Consider the following 21,954-nt stretch of genomic DNA (forward strand, 5'->3'; position numbering starts at 1 on the left):
AATAAATAAATAAATAAAATAATAAATTCTCACTGGCCTCCTTCAACAGAATAGCTTTTCTTTTCAACCAAGGCAGCTTGAATTTGAAGAGTGAAGGTAAGAGATCCTGGGATTTCTATCAGTGAGCTGCTCACTGCCTCTTTATTATGTTGTCAATCCCTCTTAACTGGAAAAACGAGAGCCTTAAACAGTAGGTAGGTTTGGAGTCAGGCAAGCGTTCCAACTTGGTACAGCACCCGCTCTCTCTCCCAAAGACCCACGGCCATGTCACCAGTAACCAAGCTACACTGGCCAATTACTGCACTGGAAAAGTGTGAAGTGGGCATGGACCATAGTTACTGATGCAGTATCTTGGGGAGGCACTATAGCAGATTGGCGTATGGGGTCATCACTGCGTGTGTGGGGGTTGCATTCTACCCAGCCACATGTGTGTGAGCATGCGTACTACATGGGAACATTTCTCAGCTGCTACGTCACTCAGCATAGAAGCCTTCTTTCTCGTCCAAAGAGCCCTGTATGGTCCATTGTACTGGTTTTGCATCTCTTAATCTCTCCTCAATTTTACAAACAAATCTCTTTTCTCAGAAAGGACTGAACATAAAATCTTGTTATAGGTAGTCCACCAAGTGCAAAGTCTCCCACTGAAATACGCCCGTGTGTAAACATGAGCTTTTTTCTCTAATAACATTTTTCCAGTTTTTTGGTCATTTATATGTTTGTTTTGTTTCCTTTTCCATTTTTCTTTGTTTTCTTCTGAGTTTTTTTTTCATTACCTATTCATTACTGTGTTAACATACTGCTTCATTTATATTTTCATTTTCAATATGGATTTAAGTTCTTTCAATAACTCTCCCCTTAGAAAAAAGCAAATGGCTCCCATGTCCTCCCACCTCCCAAAAGAACAGTGAGGAAAGGTAGACAGCAGAGCATAATCATAAGCGCAGAACACGTAGAGCACCTATAAGGGGAGGATGGGAGGAAAAGAGGGCTTTCGTGTCTTCTACACTATGTAGGCTCCCAGCTAGTGTGTCAAATCCTCCCAGGCTCTCCATCTGCAGAAGGAAGTCCCGACTGGTGACCCTTGGACTATCCCCAATATGGAGCTCCCTCCCCAGAAGACCTCTGCTGTCTCTTTCCTGCTGGGAAGAAGCTTGTGTCTCACCTTGCAGAGAGAGGAAGACCACCTAGTATAACTGTGGGTTCTAGAAACTTCTCAAGAAACAACAAGAGAAAAGAAGCCGTTTGGTGAAGACACAGGGCCCTTTGATTAGACAGAGAAGGGGTTGGTGAGTCCTGTCATTGAACAAGGGTAGTGGTGAGAAGAAGGCTGCCTACCCTGGGGATCTAGGGAAACTCACTTAAGACTTTCTTGAGATTTAAGAAGACTTTGTATGTGGTAAACTTGTCATTCTCTTTCTAAGGGACAGTGAGGGAAAAGGAGGGGTCATTCCTAAGATACAAAGTCAGCAGAATCAGCCTTCTTCCTGCAGAGAGCCCTCCTGCAGATCAAGCTTCATCAGATGTGTCTCTCCTGTCACCAGTCCCCTGTGTCTGGCCCATCCCAGCATCTTCTTAACCCCAGGCGAAGGGACCTCTCTGCTTTTATTTATCTATCTATCTATTTATTTATTTATTATTTAGTGGTACGTGGGTCTCTCACTGCTGTGGCCTCTTCCTTTGCGGAGCACAGGCTCCGGACGCGCGGGCTCAGCGGCCATGGCTCACGGGCCCAGCTGTTCCGCGGCACGTGGGATCCTCCTGGACCGGGGCACGAACCCGCGTCCCCTGCATCGTCAGGCGGACTCAACCACTGCGCCACCAGGGAAGCCCCTGCTTTTATTTTAAAATAATTTATATTAACCTTCTATATGAGTAGAAAATAATTTATAACAGGCTCTGGTAAACTATGGCCCATGAGCCAAAACTGGCACACTGTTTGTTTATCAAAAGAAAGTTTTACTGACACAGCTACACCCATTTGTTTATATATTGTCTACGGTGAATGGTCTATGGTTGTTTCTACGTTACAGTTGCAGAGTTGGGTAGTTGTCACAGAGACTGTATGTTCTGCAGAACTAAAAATATTTAATATTTGACCATTTATAGAAAACAATTTTGCAGATTCTTGATATAAAGGATAACTTATACCCTATCAGACTTTTTCTCAGTTTGGCTTAGTAAATTAAAAGCCAAATATTCTAAATTACATGCAAAAATATATTTTTGTATATATGGCTGTTGTAATGAAAAAAATGTTTATTTTGTCTCATCAACTGTAAAAGTCACAGTTTTACTCTATAGATGGTTCAGTGATGAGTTATGAAATCCCAAATTGCAAAACACACCACTGAGTGACTTTCCCTGTATATTTTACAAAACCTCTGGGCCCATCATTTCCTTTCCTTTGCCCCTGTGCTAGGTATTAGCTTATGTACCACCCACAGCAACTTCTGCATAGATGAAGTTTCTAGAAAACATTTATTTATTCCACAAACACAGAACATTTAAGTAAAATAGAGTAGATATGAAGACTTTCCCTTTTCACTGACTTGCTTATCCATCTTTTTTTTCATAATTAGAACTATCACAGATGTTTCTTTAAACATAATTTGCTACCAAAGCCTGTTTTTTATATTAGATGATTTCCAAATGATTTCCAAATGCTAATTGAAATAAAGTAGAGATTAGTCAGACGAGCATTGTTCAATGCTTGTATGGTGGACTTTTATAATGTACAATATATTAAACTAATGTTTTCATTTATAAACTTCACATATAAGTATTGCTTTCAGTTTGCAGTTCATGGATCCACATATCTTATAGACTATATTTGTTTTATCTATTGTCAATCCATGCTTTTTACCCACTGATTTCACAACCACTGGTATCACCACTAGCTTTATACTTTGTGTCTTTTTTTCATCTTGGACATTCATGTTAGACATTAGTTTATGTACCACCAGAAGCAACTTTTGCATAAATGAGCTCCAAGGAAAACATATATTTATTCTAATAAGTACAGAGCATTTAAGCCAAAAAGAGTGGATAATACTAGGTCTTTTCCCTTTTTAAGAGACTTGCTTATGCAACCTTTTTTTTTGGAATTTTGGGAAGAATATTGCAGCTATTTCTTGAATGTAATTTGCTTACAAATCAGACAGTATGCCATTTTTTTCCCAAATTTTCTTTTCCATCAAGCACTTCAAATAAACTACTAGCATAGTAATAAACCTTATTCTCATAGGTCTTAAAAACATGGTAGAAAACTAGAGTAATTTTTTTCTCCTTTGCTCTTTTCCTCCTCAACTCTGACCATCCCTTTCTCTTTCTGAAGCAAGAAAAAAAGCAAAAATAAGAGGCAAAACAGTGAAGAAAAAGAAATACAAGAGGAGAACAAATATAGTATGCAATTTGAAACTGCATTTAACACATTAAAAAAGAAATTAGACTGAATTAAAACTCACCAAAGACAACTTAAGCTAATTTTCCATCTACCTCCATAGCCTCTTAACTTTGTTAGTAGTATTTATTTATAAATTCCCACACCTATCCAGGATGTTCTGGTGTCTACCACAAAGAAACAATGAAGTGGCTTCATCAGTAGTCAACAGTTGGGCAAAAGAAGGAATAGAAGAAAAACATTATCCTTCTGGTTGAATGTATTATCTGTTAAATGATACGCCATCATTCTACATTAGCTTTTCTTGGACTAAGCACATTTTTCTTCTCAATTCAATAGAAATGCCTGTAATTCAAAGAAATGATGCTAAATATATGTATGTATATATATATATGTTATATATAGTCACTTTATGTTGCTCAATACTTTGATAATTTTCCTTTTATGTGATTAATGCACAATATTTTCATCATGTAAAAAGAGCCTAGAGGTAATATAACAAAAATGCTAAATTCCCCCAAATTTTCCCGAAGTGGCTATTTGGCATCACTGTTAGAGCTGTATCCAATCCAAAACATCACTTCAAGGGCAGAAAAGCCCAAGAGAATAATATTGTCACAGTGCAGCTTCTTTAAAAATCTCCTTTTTCTCTTTAAAAATATTTAGAAGTACTACACTTGGCAACACTCAAGTAGATACTTTTCTTTAACCTTAGTTTTTGTTCTGTGTGACTCCAAACAGGAAAAAGTATCGAAAAGTATTTCAAGCAAGAAAGATGTAGAGATGAAAGTATTCATCTAATCCTGGTAGTCTTGACTTTTCATCATAAATGAAACTGTGACTTAAATTGACATTTAGAGTATCTCACACCCACTATCACGGAGGCTTGAATAGAACTGTGATCTTGTATAATTGTACCTTAAGAAATCTGGCAACGCTGTGGTTTGCCCTTCTTGTTTCTTCAAGTGCATCTTTGTTTTTCCAAATCATGTGGTCGGCTAGGCTCATGACAAGATTGTCCAATTCATTTTGGTAAGATTCAGGAAATCTTTGAGGCCGAGAAAGCTAAGGAAAGAATGGATCATTTCTTTATAATGTGACCTGTGAAATACTAAGCTTGGAAAACATAAACTGTAAGACTTACTACAAACAAAAAGTCGTTCTGAAAACTTGAAAGCAATAATAAAATAGAAGCCCTTTTAATTTCAAGGTCATGATTTTTATCATTTTCATTTAATGTTTCTTTCTATTTTGCCCAATAAGTTTTTCACTTTTTCATTATAAATTATAACATATATGAATTGCAGGCTATTCAGACAATGTAGAAATGTAACATTTTTTTATAACCTCTTAATTCCCCTCCTTTCCCTCTCCGGAAATAACTACTATCAATGGTTTAATGAATATTATTCTAGATTTTCTTTGACTCACAGTTCTCTAATTTAAAAATCAATTATTTTGATTTTGTAATACTAGAAATCCTCCAATAAACAACTATAAGAAATCAGTGAATGAATAACTGAATGAGTACAGATATCGGTTTGTAATGTTCACTAATAAGTAGTGAGTCCCAGCTACTCTTTTTAAAACATTTATTTCAGCTTTATTGAGTTATAGTTGACATATAAAATTATAAGATATTTAAAGCATACACTGTGGTGCTTTCATACACATACACATTGTGAAAGAATTCCACCCTCCACCCCTCATCTACTTAATTAAGCCATCCATCAGCTCACATACATATTTTTGGGGAGAGAACATTTAAGTTCTACTCTCAGCAAATTTCAATTACACAATACAGTGTTATCAACGATAATCACCATGTTTTCCATTAGATGCTCAAACCTTATTTATCTTATAGATGAAGGTTTACACAAGCTAGTCTTAACTCAATGGTCCCAGCATATGCCACCGCAGGTGCCTGTGGGACTTCACAGTCAAGATGTTTTGGCGCAAGATAAAAAGTGATTTGGCTGTGAGATTACATAACATACATTGAATACAACTCTATAGGCCCCTAAAGACTGCCCGCAGTCCAGGAATCCAACCCCTGCCCCCCAATTTGAACTCCTGCACATAAAGGGAAAGTTTCAGGCAGCTGAGTTTTCCCATTTCAGTCTCTACTTGGTGAATTTACACAGCTTCTTTGCACGAGATAGGTAAGATTCATTCATCTTTACAAGTTGGCTTTAAAATTAGACTCGCATTTTCACTATAGACAGAAACAGACAATTGAGAGTTAGACAGTGCCATATTCTCTAAAATTCTGAGCACCCAGCCTTCCATGAGGCAAGAAAAAAAACCACGGAGGCTAAAATTACAGGAACTGCATAGAACGAACAGTGATTAATTGTTGGACGCTGGAGCTGACTTGGACTGGCTTTTTTTTAAGCCATTGTACCAGGACATGACTGTATAGGCATTTTGAGGATTTCATGGTTACCCCCTGTATATATTCCAAGCTTATTGTTGAAATCAAATTAAGTTAACAACAAATAAACCTAGTGAATTTAATTGCAGACATCATTTTTCATCCTGCTCTGTGTACCCTGGGGAAATAAGGGTAAACAATTCACCTATGAAAGCAACAATCACTTTTTAGATAATCAAAGCACATTTGTAGTTTTCCTTTTTTCATTGTGTTAGTCCTCCAAGATACATTAAACATATCAATGTCAACATTTTCTTCACAAGGACATACAGTAATACCTTGGACTTTGATAACCCCTCTGTTCCTCTGTCTTTTCTGCCTTCCTTTCAAACTCCCCTTGTAGCCTACTCCTACTCTTAACCCAAAGACATGCTGCTCGGTAAACACACGAGCAATATTTTTAATTGTTCTCTGGAAGTCTATCCCAAGGGCTTGAGGCGGGTGAATTCCTGAGCTGGGGACGGTGGATTTTCTCTCTCAGGGCAGGGGAGGAAGGGGGGTAAGGTGACAGCATGGTTGAATCCCAAGCTGCAGAGCTGGAACGCGTTGGAGAACCTGGGCTATGATATGGTAGAGGGCCCAAGGATCAGGTGCAGAATACAGGGGCTGAATTTCAGGCATTTGGGAATTTCGTTAAGAACAAGGGGCTGATGGGAAACAAAAGGTGTAGCCAGTACAAGAAAACTTTGGCTACTAGAGCTCAGTGTTGAGAAGATATTCAGCACTTCCCAGTAAATAGGAATTCGCCTTGGACAAGAAAGCAGGGGTCACAGGGAGGTGTTATCTGCCTTTCAGAGGACCAGACTAGGGTATCTGACTTTCTCACATCTCCTTGATGATGGAAGCTTTTTTTAATAGCAAAGAAAGCTATTCACTTCACAATTAAAAAATAAGAAAAGAAAATGCAAATAGCTTGGGAGATGTTTATTGTGAATGCTTTCAAGTCAAATGATGGTATCTGGTCTTCTCCTACTGTGATAAATAGAGATGGCTAGAAAATTGGAAGGCCGTGCACCTCTGGAAGAAAACTGGGTATGGTGATTGCTATGGAAGAGGATAATGAAAAGGGAACTTGAATGAGTGAAGATAAACTCTCCTTTACTATGAGTTCCTTTATTCTTAGGCTGTTCATAAGGGTGTTTTCTGACCGATCTATTTTAGCAGATACATACTGGTGGAAACTAAAGGATTTTAGTCCAATTTGTTCTTTTTACAGATGGGCGAACAGACTCTGAGACGTTTAGTGTCTTTTTTTAAAATCATCTAACATGTTAGTGGCAGAGCAAGGATTACAGTGGTGAGGTTTCCTGATACAGCTTAAGAACAGAGAGATAGGAATCATTCTTATCTTCATGTTAGATTTTCTCTTCCTCCCGGACAGGAGGCTCTTATCTCTGGAAGTAGAAGAGCAGACACAGCTGAAAAGCAAACATAGGACTTAAGAACTAAGAGTTATGGAATACCAGAGATGATTAGATGTGCGGCCAAGGCAGGTCTGTTATGCTTATGTCAAGGCCATGTTTGGAAAGGCCTGAGGTCTGGAGCCATGGATGGGGCATGTGGATGGATGGCCCGAGGATGGTGGCTTGGCAGACTCCCCTGAATCCCCAGTGCCCCATCCCTCTCTATTAAGAGTCAGCACTTCTCCTGTGTGGGAATACACTGCAAAGGTCTCTCCCTGCAAGACGCCAGGCAAACCCTTCGAGAGCTGTCCTTCCTCCTCTCCCGGAGCTCAGGCCATGAACTGGGATTAAATGCCAGCTTAACTCAGCTGTGAACCTGCTGGGCCTAATAAGGTAAGGAAGAGCGTGTACCCCAAGGAGTTGTAAGAATTAGTTAGCAGGTACCAGCAGAAGCCACAGTGGGAGTACCACTGAGATTGGATGTTGAGTGTGTTTGACCAAGATGGCCAGAACCTAAGAATGGATAAATTCAAATTCATTGACATGAGGGCACTTTGTCAGGACATGGGCTTAAATAAGACCTCAGGAGACGGACCACTCACTGTTAGCTGGCTCTTAGAATCCTGGAGATGGCTCATTTTAGGCAGAATGGAAATGCCTAGGTTGCCCTGGCAGATGAATGAGGAAGGAATAAAGAAGCAGACGAAGGTGGACACGTAGGAATGGAAATATGAGTCCAGAAGACCCACTATCCACCACGGCCATCAGGAGGGTAGTGGGGACCGACATCCCTAAGACCGTTCGGTGGCGTCTCCCATCTGCAGGTGAGAGAGGCAGTCACGGTGTTGGCTCACTAACAGTCATGAGGATGAGGGGCATCAATATAACAGAGGCCATGTGATTGCACCTAATCTCCAGGGGCCAGGGGGCTGCGATTACCAAAACAAATGGCAAATCTGGAGAGCAGCCAAGGGGGCTTGACTCTCAGGGAGCTACAGAGCTGATTAATGACATGTTGGAAGCCCTAGGGACGAGACAATCAGCAGCCAACAATGGCGATGCTTAAGTCCACCAAGAAGGCAAGGCTGGACAATCGGGAGATGAGGATGTTTGTTCCAGTAAATAGACGTGAATCCTCTCTCTGTTCCTGGATCTCAGTCAATTTTCAGATCTGGTACATGCTGACTGAAGAGGAGGCAGGGTCCCTAAAGAAAGCCCCCTACAGAACTTTGGTAAGTACATACTGTAATAATTCTACCAGTCCTTCTCCAAAGGCTTGGTGACGATACTAGGCAGAGGGGAATATTCATATATTTCAAGAACTATTGGCCACAAGATCTGAGTTGATACTGCTATCTGGAGACCAAAACACCACCATGTCCACCAAATTAGAGTGGAATCTCACAGGATTAATAAAGTTGCCCTGCCCAAAGTTCTGTTAGCAGAGAGTCCACTGGCTTCAAAAATCCACCAAACAGCCATTTACCTGGTCCAAATGTTTAATTTGTATTGACATAATTAGCATCTAGAGTAACCACACACTGGATGCTTGGGAGGGTGAGACCATCCTGGACCACTCTGGAATGAGGGTTTGGGTCACAACACAGTAAGTCACCAAGACCTTCAGAGCTGCTGGCTGAGGGTGAGGGCAATCTAGAATGGATGGTAGAGTGGGGAGGTGATGACAACCGCACAGGGTTCCAAGACCAACTACAGTAACAGGGGCTACAGTTAATCCCACTAGTCTCCCTCTTGTAAGTTTCCTTTCAGGAAGGAGAAGCCCATGGGAACTGTGGAGGAGAAGATTCATAATCATATGTGAAAGGTAGTGTAAGCTGTGGACTGTGGACCACGGGTGGCAGCCGAGGATGTGCATAGCTCAGATACTCCCTTGAGGAAAAGTCTACTGGGATGAATGAAGTAACTACGAAGCCTTTGGGACCCACCCAAGAGTCCATGCCAGGCCACATTCTCTCCGGCTGCTCTGAGTAATTACTGAGCTTGCAGAGGTAACGGAGCCAGACCATCTCCCCGATGCAGGACTTTTGTCATGAACATTCTTTGCTCTCAGACAGCCCATTGGCCCACCTACAACTTTCTCACTGCAAGCCTCTTTCTAGCTGATCCTCCTTCCTTTGCCATCTCCTTTCACAGGTGTCAGACCTTCCTAGTCCTTTTGCCTGTCCCTTTATCCTTTGTAGTCATTTTTGTACTTCTAATTTTGTCCTGGCATCTGCTTCTGAAGGACCTGTACTGATAACACACAATCATGTCTCACATTTATTGGATGCTATTGTATTACCTACGATCGTACCTGAATTTTATTTGTGTCAATCAAGTGCTGTGCCATGGATTTTAGGATAATTGCAAAGAAGAACCAGGAATGCTGTTAGGAAAAGAAAAGACAACCAGAAATTTATCATCTTATAGCAAAATAATGATAATTCCATTCTTCACAACGTGCAATTTTATAAAACGTTTATCTTAAAATGTATTCTTTGAAATTCAATGCATCCGAGCAATAGTATACTCTCCATTATGTTAGGATCATCCTTAGCAAAGTTCTAATGGTAAAAGTAAATACCAGATACTTCTGTTCCTCAGTCATCTCAAAGACTGTTTAAACTAAAACAAGATACTGGTTTGCTAGACATGGCTGAGTAGACAGTAGTCTTATGAAATACTTATTCATTCATTGGGTGTTCTATCTGTTTTACTTAGTTAAACAAAACTAAGTAAAACTTTTTTATCTTAAAATATGGTGTAGCAGACCCACCCCTAACATTGCCAGGGATAGAGGCAAGAGTGAAAATGGAAGCCACGTGTGAAACTCTCTAAAAGTTCAAAGTCAAGTTAGCAGAGTCTTAAATAAAATATGTTGGATCCTCCTATCTTGACAAATATAACTTCATGACAACTTGGAATGCTGTACAAGGACGTGGGGCTCACCCCCTCTTCTCACCTGAGGCTCTGCCCTACACTAAGGGGCCTGGGGCACGTGGGTGACTGTCCAGCCTGCAAATCCAGGCGCTGCCCACAGACTGGTCCCTCTCTCCCACCAAACACGGCTCCCCTCTTGGGTCTTGGGTTACACTCCAGATTTTCCCTCTGAACAATGGACTTAGGAAAGAGATCTAAGCATGGCCAGGAATAAACCTATAAACCCTTTAGGTAGGGGCTCCTGGGGATTCTTATAGGTGCTGAAGAGGCGGTAGGGGCTCCCAGGAGCATTGCTCTTGGCTATTCTCATACTTTTTCTTATGAGAAGGGGTGCATTTGGAGAAGATCAAAGCAGATTCAAGAGTGGAGGCCCCTCTTTCTTGGGTCTAAGGGTCTTGCTTAACCCAGATGCAAAAAATATACATCACATATTGTATACACTTACAAAGAATACACTTCCCTGAGCCTCTTCCCTTCCCAGCCTCTCCACCACAGATAATGATTTTGAATTTTGTGCTCATCATTCCCTTGCTTTCCTTCATAATTTTGCTACCAATATCATACATCGAAGTGATATTCAGTTTTGCCTGCCACTGAACTTTAAATAAACGGAATCATCCTGTATGTATTCTCTTGTGATTGCCTTTTCAATTCAACAAATGCTTTTCTGAGGTTTGTTTATGTGGAGCTAGGTAGCTGGGGGTCCTCTATTGTCACTGCATCACATATATAATCCCAATTTACCTATCTGCTCTACTGTGGATGGGCATCTGAACTACATCCAATTTTAGGCTGATACCAACCACGCTGTTAAGAACTTTTGAGTACTGGGTTCTAACGCTGGAAGATTGACTGAGATGAGGAAGAAAGGACGTTTAAGCTCTAAAGGGGCAGCTCTGGCTTAAAAAGGGGGTCATTCCTTAGTAAACTTGATATTGGAAGTGAAATTCATGCTGTTGGGAATAGTTAATTAACACAAGGCACCCCACCTTGTCCTAAATAATATTTTTAACCACCATGCCAAATGTTCTAACATTTGTCTCTTGATTCAACTGACACCTGTCACTCTCACTCCTCAGCACTCAGCCCCCCCTCCACTATTTACCTTGAATCCACCAGGACCAATCCCATTGAGACTCTTGCCTCTGTTCACGTCTGATGACAGAAGAAGCCCCACTCCTGCCCTCTGGTCTCCGCAGGTGCTGCATACCCCCTTGTGTATCTCACTGCTTCTCATCTCCTGAAACCCACCCACCATACCTTTGGTCTGGAACACATGGTCCATCACCAATAAAATCTCCTGAAGATGGAACTTCTCCTCCAAACATTCCCTTTGCCTTGTCTTTTAACTGAACACTGACTCTCCCCAGAGGACCCTGCTGGAGAGGGTGTGGAGAGAAGGGAACCCTCCTACACTGTTGGTGGGACTGTAAATTGGTACAGTCACTATGGAGAACAGTATGGAGGTTCCTTAAAAAACTAAAAATATAACTACCATATGATCCAGCAATCCCGCTCCTTGGCATATATCCGGAGAAGAACATGGTTCAAGAGGATACATGCACCCCAATGTTCATTGCAGCACTGTCTACAATAGCCAAGACATGGAAGCAACCTACATGTCCACTGACAGACGAATGGATAAAGACGTGGTACATGTATACAATGGGATATTACGCAGCCATTAAAAAGAATGAAATAATGCCATTTGCAGCAACATGGACGCTAGGCAGGCAGCTTTCTTCAGCAGCCCCGCCTCCACTCTCACCCCACTACAGTCTATTCTCTACGCAGCCATCAGAGCGATCCTTTTGAACCAAGATCAGCTCAAGTTACTCCTCCACTCAAAGTCCTCTGACGGCTCCCAGTTTCTCTCTGAGTGGAAGCCAAAACCCTTGCAATGGCCCACAGGCCTTACATTACCTGCCAAACCTCCCGCTGCCTCTCTGACTTCAACTTGCCTCCGCTTTTCTTTGCTCACGTGGCTTCAGCCACATTGGCCTCCCTGCCATCTTTCAGGCGTACCCACTAGGTGTGCTGCTGCCTTACAACGTTATACAGGTCTTCCCCTCTACCTTTTTTTTTGAAATATAGCTGACTTACAATATTATATTAGTTTCAGGTACACAACATAATGATGCAATATTTTTATAGATTGTACTCCATATAAGGTTATTATAAAAATATTGGCGATATACCCTGCACTCTACATTACATCCTTGTAACTTATTTTATACCTAACAGTTTGTACCTGTTAATCCCCTTCACTTATTTGTCCCCTCCCCCAACTCCTCTCTCATCTCAGAACCGCTAGTTCATCCTCTGTATCAGTGAGTCTGTTTCTGTTTTGTTATATTCACTTGTTTGTTTTACTTTTTAGATTCCACATATAAGTGAATGAAATTTTGCTATTTGTGACATCATGGATGAACTCGGACAGTATTATGCTTAGTGAAATAAGTCAGACAAAGATAAATACGGTATGTTTTCCCCTCTACCTTTAATGTTCTACCCTAAACATCTCCAGCTCCCTCACTTTCTTCACATTTCTAGCTGAGGTATTACCTTCTCCATGAGCTCTACCTTGACCATTCTATTTAAAACTGCAAACCTCACCCTGCATACTCAGGACTCCACATTCCATTTACCTGCTCGACATTTTCTTTTCCTATGCTACGTCTCACCTCCAAACGTACAATTTAATTAACTTTGCTATTATGTGTGTCATTTATTGCTTTTATCCCGCAGTAGAATGTAAGCTTCCCAAGGGCAGAGATCTTTATTCTATTCTCTAAATGCAGGCCAAATGCCTAGGATGGTGAGGATGGTGCTTGTCACAAGGAAGGCACTTGGAACGTACTTGTTGGATAAACTGAATGAATATACTCATACGGATAATTGAAATTTAAACAAACAAACCGCTTGGCCCAGGAAAATTTGATGTTAGTCAACTCCTGTTGACGCTTATTGATCCAGCCTTCAGCCTCCCCTTCTAGCTACTTACTAATCAATCATCTATCTGTCAAGTCATGATAGATAATTAATTTAGCAGGGGACTAAATTCACAAGTCTATAAGTTACATCTTTCCCAGCTTCTCACCATCTCTTCTTATATTACTACAAATGCATGTGTTTCAACTTTTGGGGGTCAAAGAGTGGCTGTTTCTCTGCCTCTTCTCTGCCGTCAGTATGTTCATGTCTACATCATTAATCCTTTTGTTGGTAGTTTTCCTCTTACTGTGCCTGAAAACCCAATAAACTTTATTTGGGGTACACTTAGCGTTTTTGAATGTTTTGGGTCATTCTTAATAGTCATTCGTTCTGCCTTTAGGCCAAAGGACTTGAGTCCATTCTACTTGTTAAAATGATCTGTTCTCTTGACATGGATCTCTTTTTCTTAATAGGTTCATATGTTACCGTTTCAACATGAAGCTTATACCAGAAACTATTAGAGAAACGATCTATAAAAATCAATGACTCCTATCACCTTCAGGGTTGAGTGTAAGCCATCCCAATGAAAGGACCGTCTTTAAATTCTTTACCTTCAGGACATGCTTGACTGTTGTGGAGTCATTTGATTGCAAAAGACCAGTCACATTTTTAACCAGTTCCTCATGTATAGTTCTCTCCTTGCATGCCGTGGTCTTGAACACAAACTGAAGAAAATCCAAAAAGTAAAAAAAGTTAAATACTTAAAAACAAAGCATCAAAAATTACGTTCCAAGAATAATTCATGTCTCAAAATTATCTGCTCATGCCAGATTTTGTCATGAAATAAATGAAGGCCCAATGATAAGTGTAATACACACCTGCTCCTATTGAGGGCTTTGCACAGGTAAAGCCTTGCTCACCTAAGTTCTCCTTGAAACGCTCTTTGTAGAAATCACAAAGAAGATCAGAGAGCAATTTAGAGGGTTCAAGGAAACATGGAGGGCTTTGACCCACCTACTTAGGATACATTTCCCCTTCTCCTTCCTTCCACTGGCAACAGGTGGGTGGCATGGTAGCATTTCTTCATCCTGAAAGGGTAGAGCACCCACTCAAATAGCCAAGTGGGGAAGCAGGCGCCTTCCAGAGGCCAGTAGGTGAGCTGCCCACAAGCCCAGGGTCCACTACCATCTCATACTGAGACATGGCAACCAACAGGTTCATAATAATTGGCCATCAGTAAGATAACTAATGCTTCTCGCTTTCTTTTCTTAAAAGATTGGTGCTGGCATTCACCACTGAGTGCATGTCATGGTTTAGTTTTCCATATTTCTTCATATATTTGAAGTATCAATTCATGCACGTATATTTGAAATACAAAATGCTTATTACTGAATTATAATATTTTACTTATGAGTTGGGTTTGCCTCAAGGAAGGTCATTTCTTCATAATATTCAAAATTTGGACTTCACTACAGTCAAGGATGAATGCAGGCAAGAAACAAAGCAGAGGCACTTTGCATTTGGGTCTGTAATTATTTCTTTGAACTTCATAGGCCACTGACATCTAAATCATTCTGATGGGGCCTCACTTCTCCACGCTCATCCCAAAGGAGAAAAACAAGGCTAAGAAATGCATGAAACTAGCTAAAATCAAGAGTCGTATGATTTTCCCCCTCATGGAATATGACTCATAGAGGGTAATGTCATCAACTGTCTAATGCCATGTGCAGTAATTCAGCCCCAAGGGCATTTTGACTAGCTCTTAAATTTAAAAAATTTTGGCTAGACCATATCAGTCCTACGAATTGCTGTGAACAATGGCATTTAATTAGACTGACCTTAGGTATACATTTTTGAAAAAGACATGGTGTATGTGTGCATTTTGGATATCGTAGATGGAGTGAGTTAGCAGCATTTAGCACCACTGAACTTGAAATGGTGTTTAGATTACTTCTGAATAGGTTTGAATTATATCAGCTATCCCATCTTTCAAGGACATCAAAGCACGTATTGGTACCAGTTTTCATTATACTCTTAGGTGTGGGGCTTAATGTATATGCTAAAAAATAATTTTTTCCACCACGGGTAAAAAAAAGTCATACTCCTTGGTCAAGGTCAGGCTGTCAGCCATGTACTGCAGCGGGAGACAAATCACAGAATCATAGACCTAGATGTTCACGTGGTCTCCCCCATCTCACTTCACAGAGGGGAAAAGTGAGGCTCAGAGAGGCTGATTGCTCCAAGTTAACTATTTAACCTTAACTAGAATGTCGTTTTCCATCTGCTACTTTAATGCTCTTTCCAGAGTAAAATTCCAGTTGGTTATATTTATTAGGCTGTATTTGTTTTAGATATATGAAATTATGTTATAAAATATCTTTAGGAATTTTTATCAGCTTGAAATTCCACATAGGTGTATTTCTAGATTTGAACCACTTCAAAGCAAACTAAATACACAGCTTCTTACATTACAAAATCAAAAGATCTCATCAGGATATTTCAAACATCCTGCTTAAAAATAAAGACCTTTCCAGGGTGCATTTCCAGGACAATGCTCCAAGAGCACCACAGATAACATCTGAGAGCTGATTTAAGGCTCTCACCAGGAACTAGCCTCGGCTGTCACAAAAATAACTGCAACATCAGTGGGTTCTCAATGCAATTTTCAGTGATTCCATTGGAACAAGGTAAATAATATGTGTGTTGAAAAGAAGATGACTTTGTGTAATAAGGATTGGGGAATTTTTTTTCTTCTCAGCCCCTTTGGCAATTGAAATGGAAAACTGGGGTAAGTGTTGAGAGAATGAAAATTCTATAGATGATTTCTGTTGAACAGTAAAGTCTTCAATACCCTATAAAAGTAAGCTATGACTCTGTCTTAGAGAGCAAACTAAAAATGCATTTGTAGGTGGAACTGGCCTTTTGCCATTGAATTGTAGATCTTATTGGGTAAAATTATACCATAGGGAAATTATTGTGAAGAAGCTCTTTTTGGCGTATGAGCTATTTTAAGGAATGGCACACACTCATACTTAGATATTTGGGAAGACATCTAACATTTCTGACAGGTAGGAAACATGTAAATATAAAACTGTAATGAGAAAAATTCCTCACTGATGGCATCTCAGAAGGGCTCACTCCAGAATAAAATTTCTAGTTACTTCCTTTTACGGGAGCATTTCTGTCACAGAAGACGCCAAATTCTTCTCTAGTCACCTTTCTAGACATCTAAAATATATGGATAAATGTCTATCTATATATTAATGGAATATATCTTTTAATAAAAAGGTCTCTGTGTCTTAAAGATACAATCTGTGCATAAATATTGAAATTTAGGTCCTCTATGAATCATAAAGGAATATAAGGTACTTTCATTTATCTCTGGGTGGATTTTTTCTCTTCACTCAATAAGATGACTTTTAGGTTGGAACTATAATGTGCAAACATCATCACAAGTTCATTGGCATTAAGTCACAGGCCAACTGAAAATGAGAATATAAACATATCCAAGTGAACATCTGACGAAGGCCACTGAAGGATGCAGTGCACACTGATGGGATGGGCTAGTGGTTCATGCCAGAGGATAAAGGACTTAACATACCAGAAGCAGGTACAAATATACAGTAACTGGGAAAATGAAATAATGCCTGAGAAAACAATAAAAAGAGCTAAGAAAACATTACAGAAGAAACAGCACATTCAACAAACCAACAGGGAACATCTTCCTTAAATTTATAGAGGAATTTCATTTATTTGTAATGTTGACTTCAAAGGACAATACTTTAGTTTTCTCCTCTCTTTCTTTGCTCTCTCTCCCCATATATATATTCATTTGCACATGTACACATTATTTATACATTGAAACAATACATTGAGCCCATCAATGCAAAAAGAAGGAATTCTAAGTAGCTAAGGGGAATGTCTGATACGACTGTGGTAGGCACCATCTAGCTAAAGGGGTAAACTTCCCACTTGTTGCAGACAGGAAGTGAGAAAAGCCACACAGCACAAGGGGATATGACCAATGCCCAGGTGGCAATTTTGTACCTTAATATAGGACTGGACGCAGTGGTCCAGCTGCTCCTCATGGCACTTGGTCACGATGTCCGTCAGAACCCTGGAAAAGCAATGCTGTTGAGTGGACTTTCTGGAGAAGGCAGGAAAATACCACTTGGTTTGTCACTGGAGTGCTTGGTAAACTGGGTGCTTAATCGTTGTTGAATGAATGAACGAACCAATTTCAGACTCTCCCCACCCCCCTTATCCCCCAATACTGGGTGTTTAACATCTACAATACCTGTTAGCCATTTCCAACCATGAAATCTCTAAACACTACGATATAAGTAATGTATTATGGCTGCAATACCATACTGGAGACATTTTTGCCCAAGTCGTATGTGCTATTATGGTCTATGTGTTTGCTGACATTGTCTTCTTGGAAAAGGGATCATTTTTAGTACCTTATTAAAACTTCTTTAACCTCCAACTACCATGTTCCACTTTAAAAGGGCTAGTCTTCCAACCTAGAGGTGTTATATACATGCTTTTGGAAAAACTAATTAGTTTAAGATGCAGGTTTTTGGGTTTTCCCTCTTAGCTGGGTTAGGGTTTCCAGTAGCACTTGTGGTATGGGCTGATTTCTTCACATTAATACTTCCAGTTGCTCCACGGCTGTAGGGCTTAGGAACAGCCCAGAATTTCAACAGATCTATCTGCTGAAATACTTAGGAGTTTTGCCAACACAGATGCATATACTCATGTTGAGAAAGGCATAACTTGAAGGCACAGTTGGGGCCTTCTAATCTGGCTCCAGAACTGCCTGGTTGTAGTGCTGTTAGAGATACTTTAATTTTCTAGAGCTTCAGAGCTTTACTTTAAAAATGACGCTAAAGGGGACTTCCCTGGTGGCGCAGTGGTTAAGAATCTGCCTGCCAGTGCAGGGGACACGGGTTTGAACCCTGGTCCGGGAAGATCCTGCATGCCATTGAGCAGCTAAGCCTGTGCAGTGCGACTACTGAGCCTGCATTCTAGAGCCCGTGAGCCACAACTACTGAGCCCACGTGCCACAACTACTGAAGCCGGTGCACCTAGAGCCCATGCTCCGCAAAAAGAGAAGCCACCGCAATGAGAAGCCTGTGCACTGCCATGAAGAGTAGACCCCACTCGTTGCAACTAGAGAAAGTCTGCGTGCAGCAATGAAGACCCAACGCAGCCAAACAAACAAACAAACAAACAAAAAACTGACGCTAAAGACTCTCATTCTGAAAGATGCTAATAATATGTCTGTGAGTTATGAAGGTACTAGAAACATTTCAATATGAAGAGTAGTTTTTTTCCAGAATGCTGTAACTAATATTTTAAAAAAAGTGAACTTTAGAAATATTTGATTCAATAATTAATCAAGAATTCTATCTCTAGAAAGAGGAAATTGTAACTGCCAAAGCCACAAGACAGATTAGTAATGTTGAAAGAATATAGTACAGGCAAATTTAAAGTGAGAACAGTTGAAGAAAAATTGAGCATAAAAAAATAAGATCCAGTGGGAGAGAAATGGTACAGCTATTCTGGAAAGCAATTCAGCATGTTATTTTTAATTAAAATTAAAAAAAATTAACATCTTTATTGGAGTATAATTGCTTTACAATGGTGTGTTAGTTTCTGCTTTATAACAAAGTGAATCAGCTATACATATACATATATCCCCATATCTCCTCCCTCTTGCATCTGCCTCCCACCCTCCCTATCCCACCCTTCTAGGTGGTCACAAAGCACTGAGCTGATCTCCCTCTGCTATGCAGCTGATTCCCACTAGCTACCTATTTTACATTTGGTAGTGTATATATGTCCAGGCCACTCTCTCACTTCATCCTAGCTTACCCTTCCCCACCCCGTGTCCTCAAGTCCATTCTCTACATCTGCATCATTATTCCTGTCCTGCCCTTAGGTTCTTCATAACCATTTTTCTTTTTTTAGATTCCATATATATGTGTTAGCATACGGTATTTGTTTTTCTCTTTCTGACTTACTTCACTCTGTATGCCAGACTCTAGGTCCATCCACCTCACTACAAATAAATCAATTTCATTTCTTTTAATGGATGAGTAATATTCCATTGTATATATGTGCCACATCTTCTTTAACCATTCATCTGTCGATGGACACTTAGCTTGCTTCCATGTCCTGGCTATTGTAAATAGAGCTGCAATGAACATTGTGGTACATGACTCTTTTTGAATTATGGTTTTCTCAGGGTATATGCCCAGTAGTGGTATTGCTGGATCATATGGTAGTTCTATTTTTAGTTTTTTAAGGAACCTCCATACTGTTCTCCATAGTGGCTGTATCAATTTACATTCCCACCAACAGTGCAAGAGGGTTCCCTTTTCTCCACACCCTCTCCAGCATTTATTGTTTGCAGATTTTTTGATGATGGCCATTCCGACTGGTGTGAGGTAGTACCTCATTGCAGTTTTGACTTGCATTTCTCTAATGATAGGTGATGTTGAACATTCTTTCATGTGTTTGTTGGCAATCTATTTAGGTCTTCTGCTCATTTTTGGATTGGTTTGTTTGTTTCTTTGATACTGAGTTGCATGAGCTGTTTATAAATTTTGGAGGTTAATCCTTTGTCAGTTGCTTCATTTGCAAATATTTTCTCTCATTCTGAGGGTTGTCTTCCCATCTTGTTTATGGTTTCCTTTGCTGTGCAAAAGCTTTGAAGTTTCATTAGGTCCCATTTGTTTATTTTTCTTTTTATTTCCATTTCTCTAAGAGGTGGGTCAAAAAGGATCTTGCTGTGATTTATGTCATAGAGTGTTTTGCCTATGTTTTCCTCTGAGAGTTTGATAGTGTCTGACCTTACATTTAGGTCTTTAATCCATTTTGAGTTTATTTTTGTGTGTGCTGTTAGGGAGTGTTCTAATTTCATTCATTTACATGTAGCTGTCCAGTTTTCCCAGCACCACTTATTGAAGAGGCTGTCTTTTCTCCACTGTATATTCTTGCCTCCTTTATCAAAGATAAGGTGACCTTATGTGCATGCATTTGTCTCTGGGCTTTCTATCCTGTTCCATTGATCTATATTTCTGTTTTTGTGCCAGTACCATACTGTCTTGATGACTGTAGCTTTGTAGTATAGTCTGAAGTCCGGGAGCCTGATTCCTCCAGCTCCGTTTTTCTTTCTCAAGATTGCTTTGGCTATTCGGGGTCTTTTGTGTTTCCATACAAATTGTGAAATGTTTTGTTCTAGTTCTGTGAAAAATTCCAGTGGTAGTTTGATAGGGATTGCATTGAGTCTGTAGATTGCTTTGGGTAATATAGTCATTTTCACAATGTTGATTCTTCCAATCCAAGAACATGGTATATCTCTCCATCTATTTGTATCCTCTTTAATTTCTTTCATCAGTGTCTTATAGTTTTCTGGATACAGGTCTTTTGTCTCCTTAGGTAGGTTTATTCCTAGGTATTTTATTCTTTTTGTTGCAACGGTAAATGGGAGTGTTTCCTTCACTTCTCTTTCAGATTTTTCATCATCAGTGTATAGGAATGCAAGAGATTCGGCATGTTCTTAAAACCGACACATACAATGACCTTATGACCCAACAATTGCTCATTTCAAAGAAATGAAAACATGTTCACCCCAAATGTACCCAAAACTGGAAACAACCCAGCTAGCCTTCAACAGGTAAATTTTTAAACATTTTTTGATGTGGAATACTAGTCAGAAATAAAATGGAGAGAACTATTGATTGATTGATGCAACAACCTGGATGAATCTCCAGAGAATTATGCTGAGTGAAAAAAGCCAATCCGCAAAGGTTATATACCGTGATACTATATAATTCCATATCCATGTGTATATATATATATATATATATAAAATATATAATTTATATATGAATTGAAAATAGAATATATAATAAACCCATCAATTTATTATATGAATATGTGGAGCACAGAGTATATTTTAACATATTATAAAATTTTATATATTCATATTATATATAAAATTGCAATATAATATATATAAAATTCTTAAAGTAACAAAATTTTAGAGATGGGGAACAGATTAGTAGTTGCCCGGGGCAAGGAGTGGGGTTTGAGATGACAAAGAAGTAAGTGTGTCAATAAAAGGGCAACATGAGGCATCCTTGTGGGGACGGGAATATTCTGTCTCCTGATTCTATCAATGTTAATATTCTTGGAGTGATATTGTCCTATAGTTTTGCACAATGCCACCATTGGGAACATCTAAAGAGAACATGGACTCTCTCTGCATTATTTCTTAGAACTGCATGTGCCTCTATCTCAAAATAAAAAGTTTAACTAAAAACACAAAGTTAAAAAAGAGGTCTAAAACTTTACTTGAATGATAGTAATAGATGATTAGAAGGTAAGAACTCCAGAGTGAGACATACTTAACTTTGAGATACATATTCGAACGAAATGCAAGCATACGCAATCAGGTGGCCATTCGGTTATAATCAAAGTTGTGTGTAACCACAGCTTATAAAATCTCTTCCCCTAAGGCTGTGTGCTATGGATACCTGGTCACAGTTGTGCTTATTTCATCTTCTTCATTCTGCACCAGAACCCTGAAGAGCTGATTCAAGATTACCGGCAGGAAACTCATGATTGCATGAATCTTTTCCACATTCAATAAGTTCTGTTAAATTGGCAGGACAAAAAAAAAAGGCCATTGATTAAATTTAAAGCACATTCTTTTACTGACGTTCTTCAGAACTCGAATATGACTACTGTAGCTCACTTTTGTTTGACTTTATTTTTCATGGCATTTAGCATGACATACAGGCATGGGGGTAATGTTGCAAGGACTCTACATCTAA

General features: G+C 39.6%; 1 protein-coding gene across 1 annotated transcript in view; it reads right to left on the reverse strand.

The window, feature by feature from the left end:
* Window positions 1–21,954, reverse strand: part of DOCK10 (dedicator of cytokinesis 10) — a 209,768-nt gene that overhangs the window by 46,765 nt on the left and 141,049 nt on the right. The window contains exons 24-28 of the mRNA XM_065880263.1: window positions 21,655–21,773; window positions 17,156–17,225; window positions 13,720–13,833; window positions 9,552–9,623; window positions 4,319–4,465 (exon numbers count right to left, since the gene is read on the reverse strand). Of these exons, the coding sequence (XP_065736335.1) occupies window positions 4,319–4,465; window positions 9,552–9,623; window positions 13,720–13,833; window positions 17,156–17,225; window positions 21,655–21,773 (522 nt within the window). The remainder of the gene's footprint in view (window positions 1–4,318; window positions 4,466–9,551; window positions 9,624–13,719; window positions 13,834–17,155; window positions 17,226–21,654; window positions 21,774–21,954) is intronic.

The sequence above is a fragment of the Phocoena phocoena genome, chromosome 7, assembly GCF_963924675.1.
Source record: "Phocoena phocoena chromosome 7, mPhoPho1.1, whole genome shotgun sequence".
Lineage (NCBI taxonomy): Eukaryota > Metazoa > Chordata > Mammalia > Artiodactyla > Phocoenidae > Phocoena > Phocoena phocoena.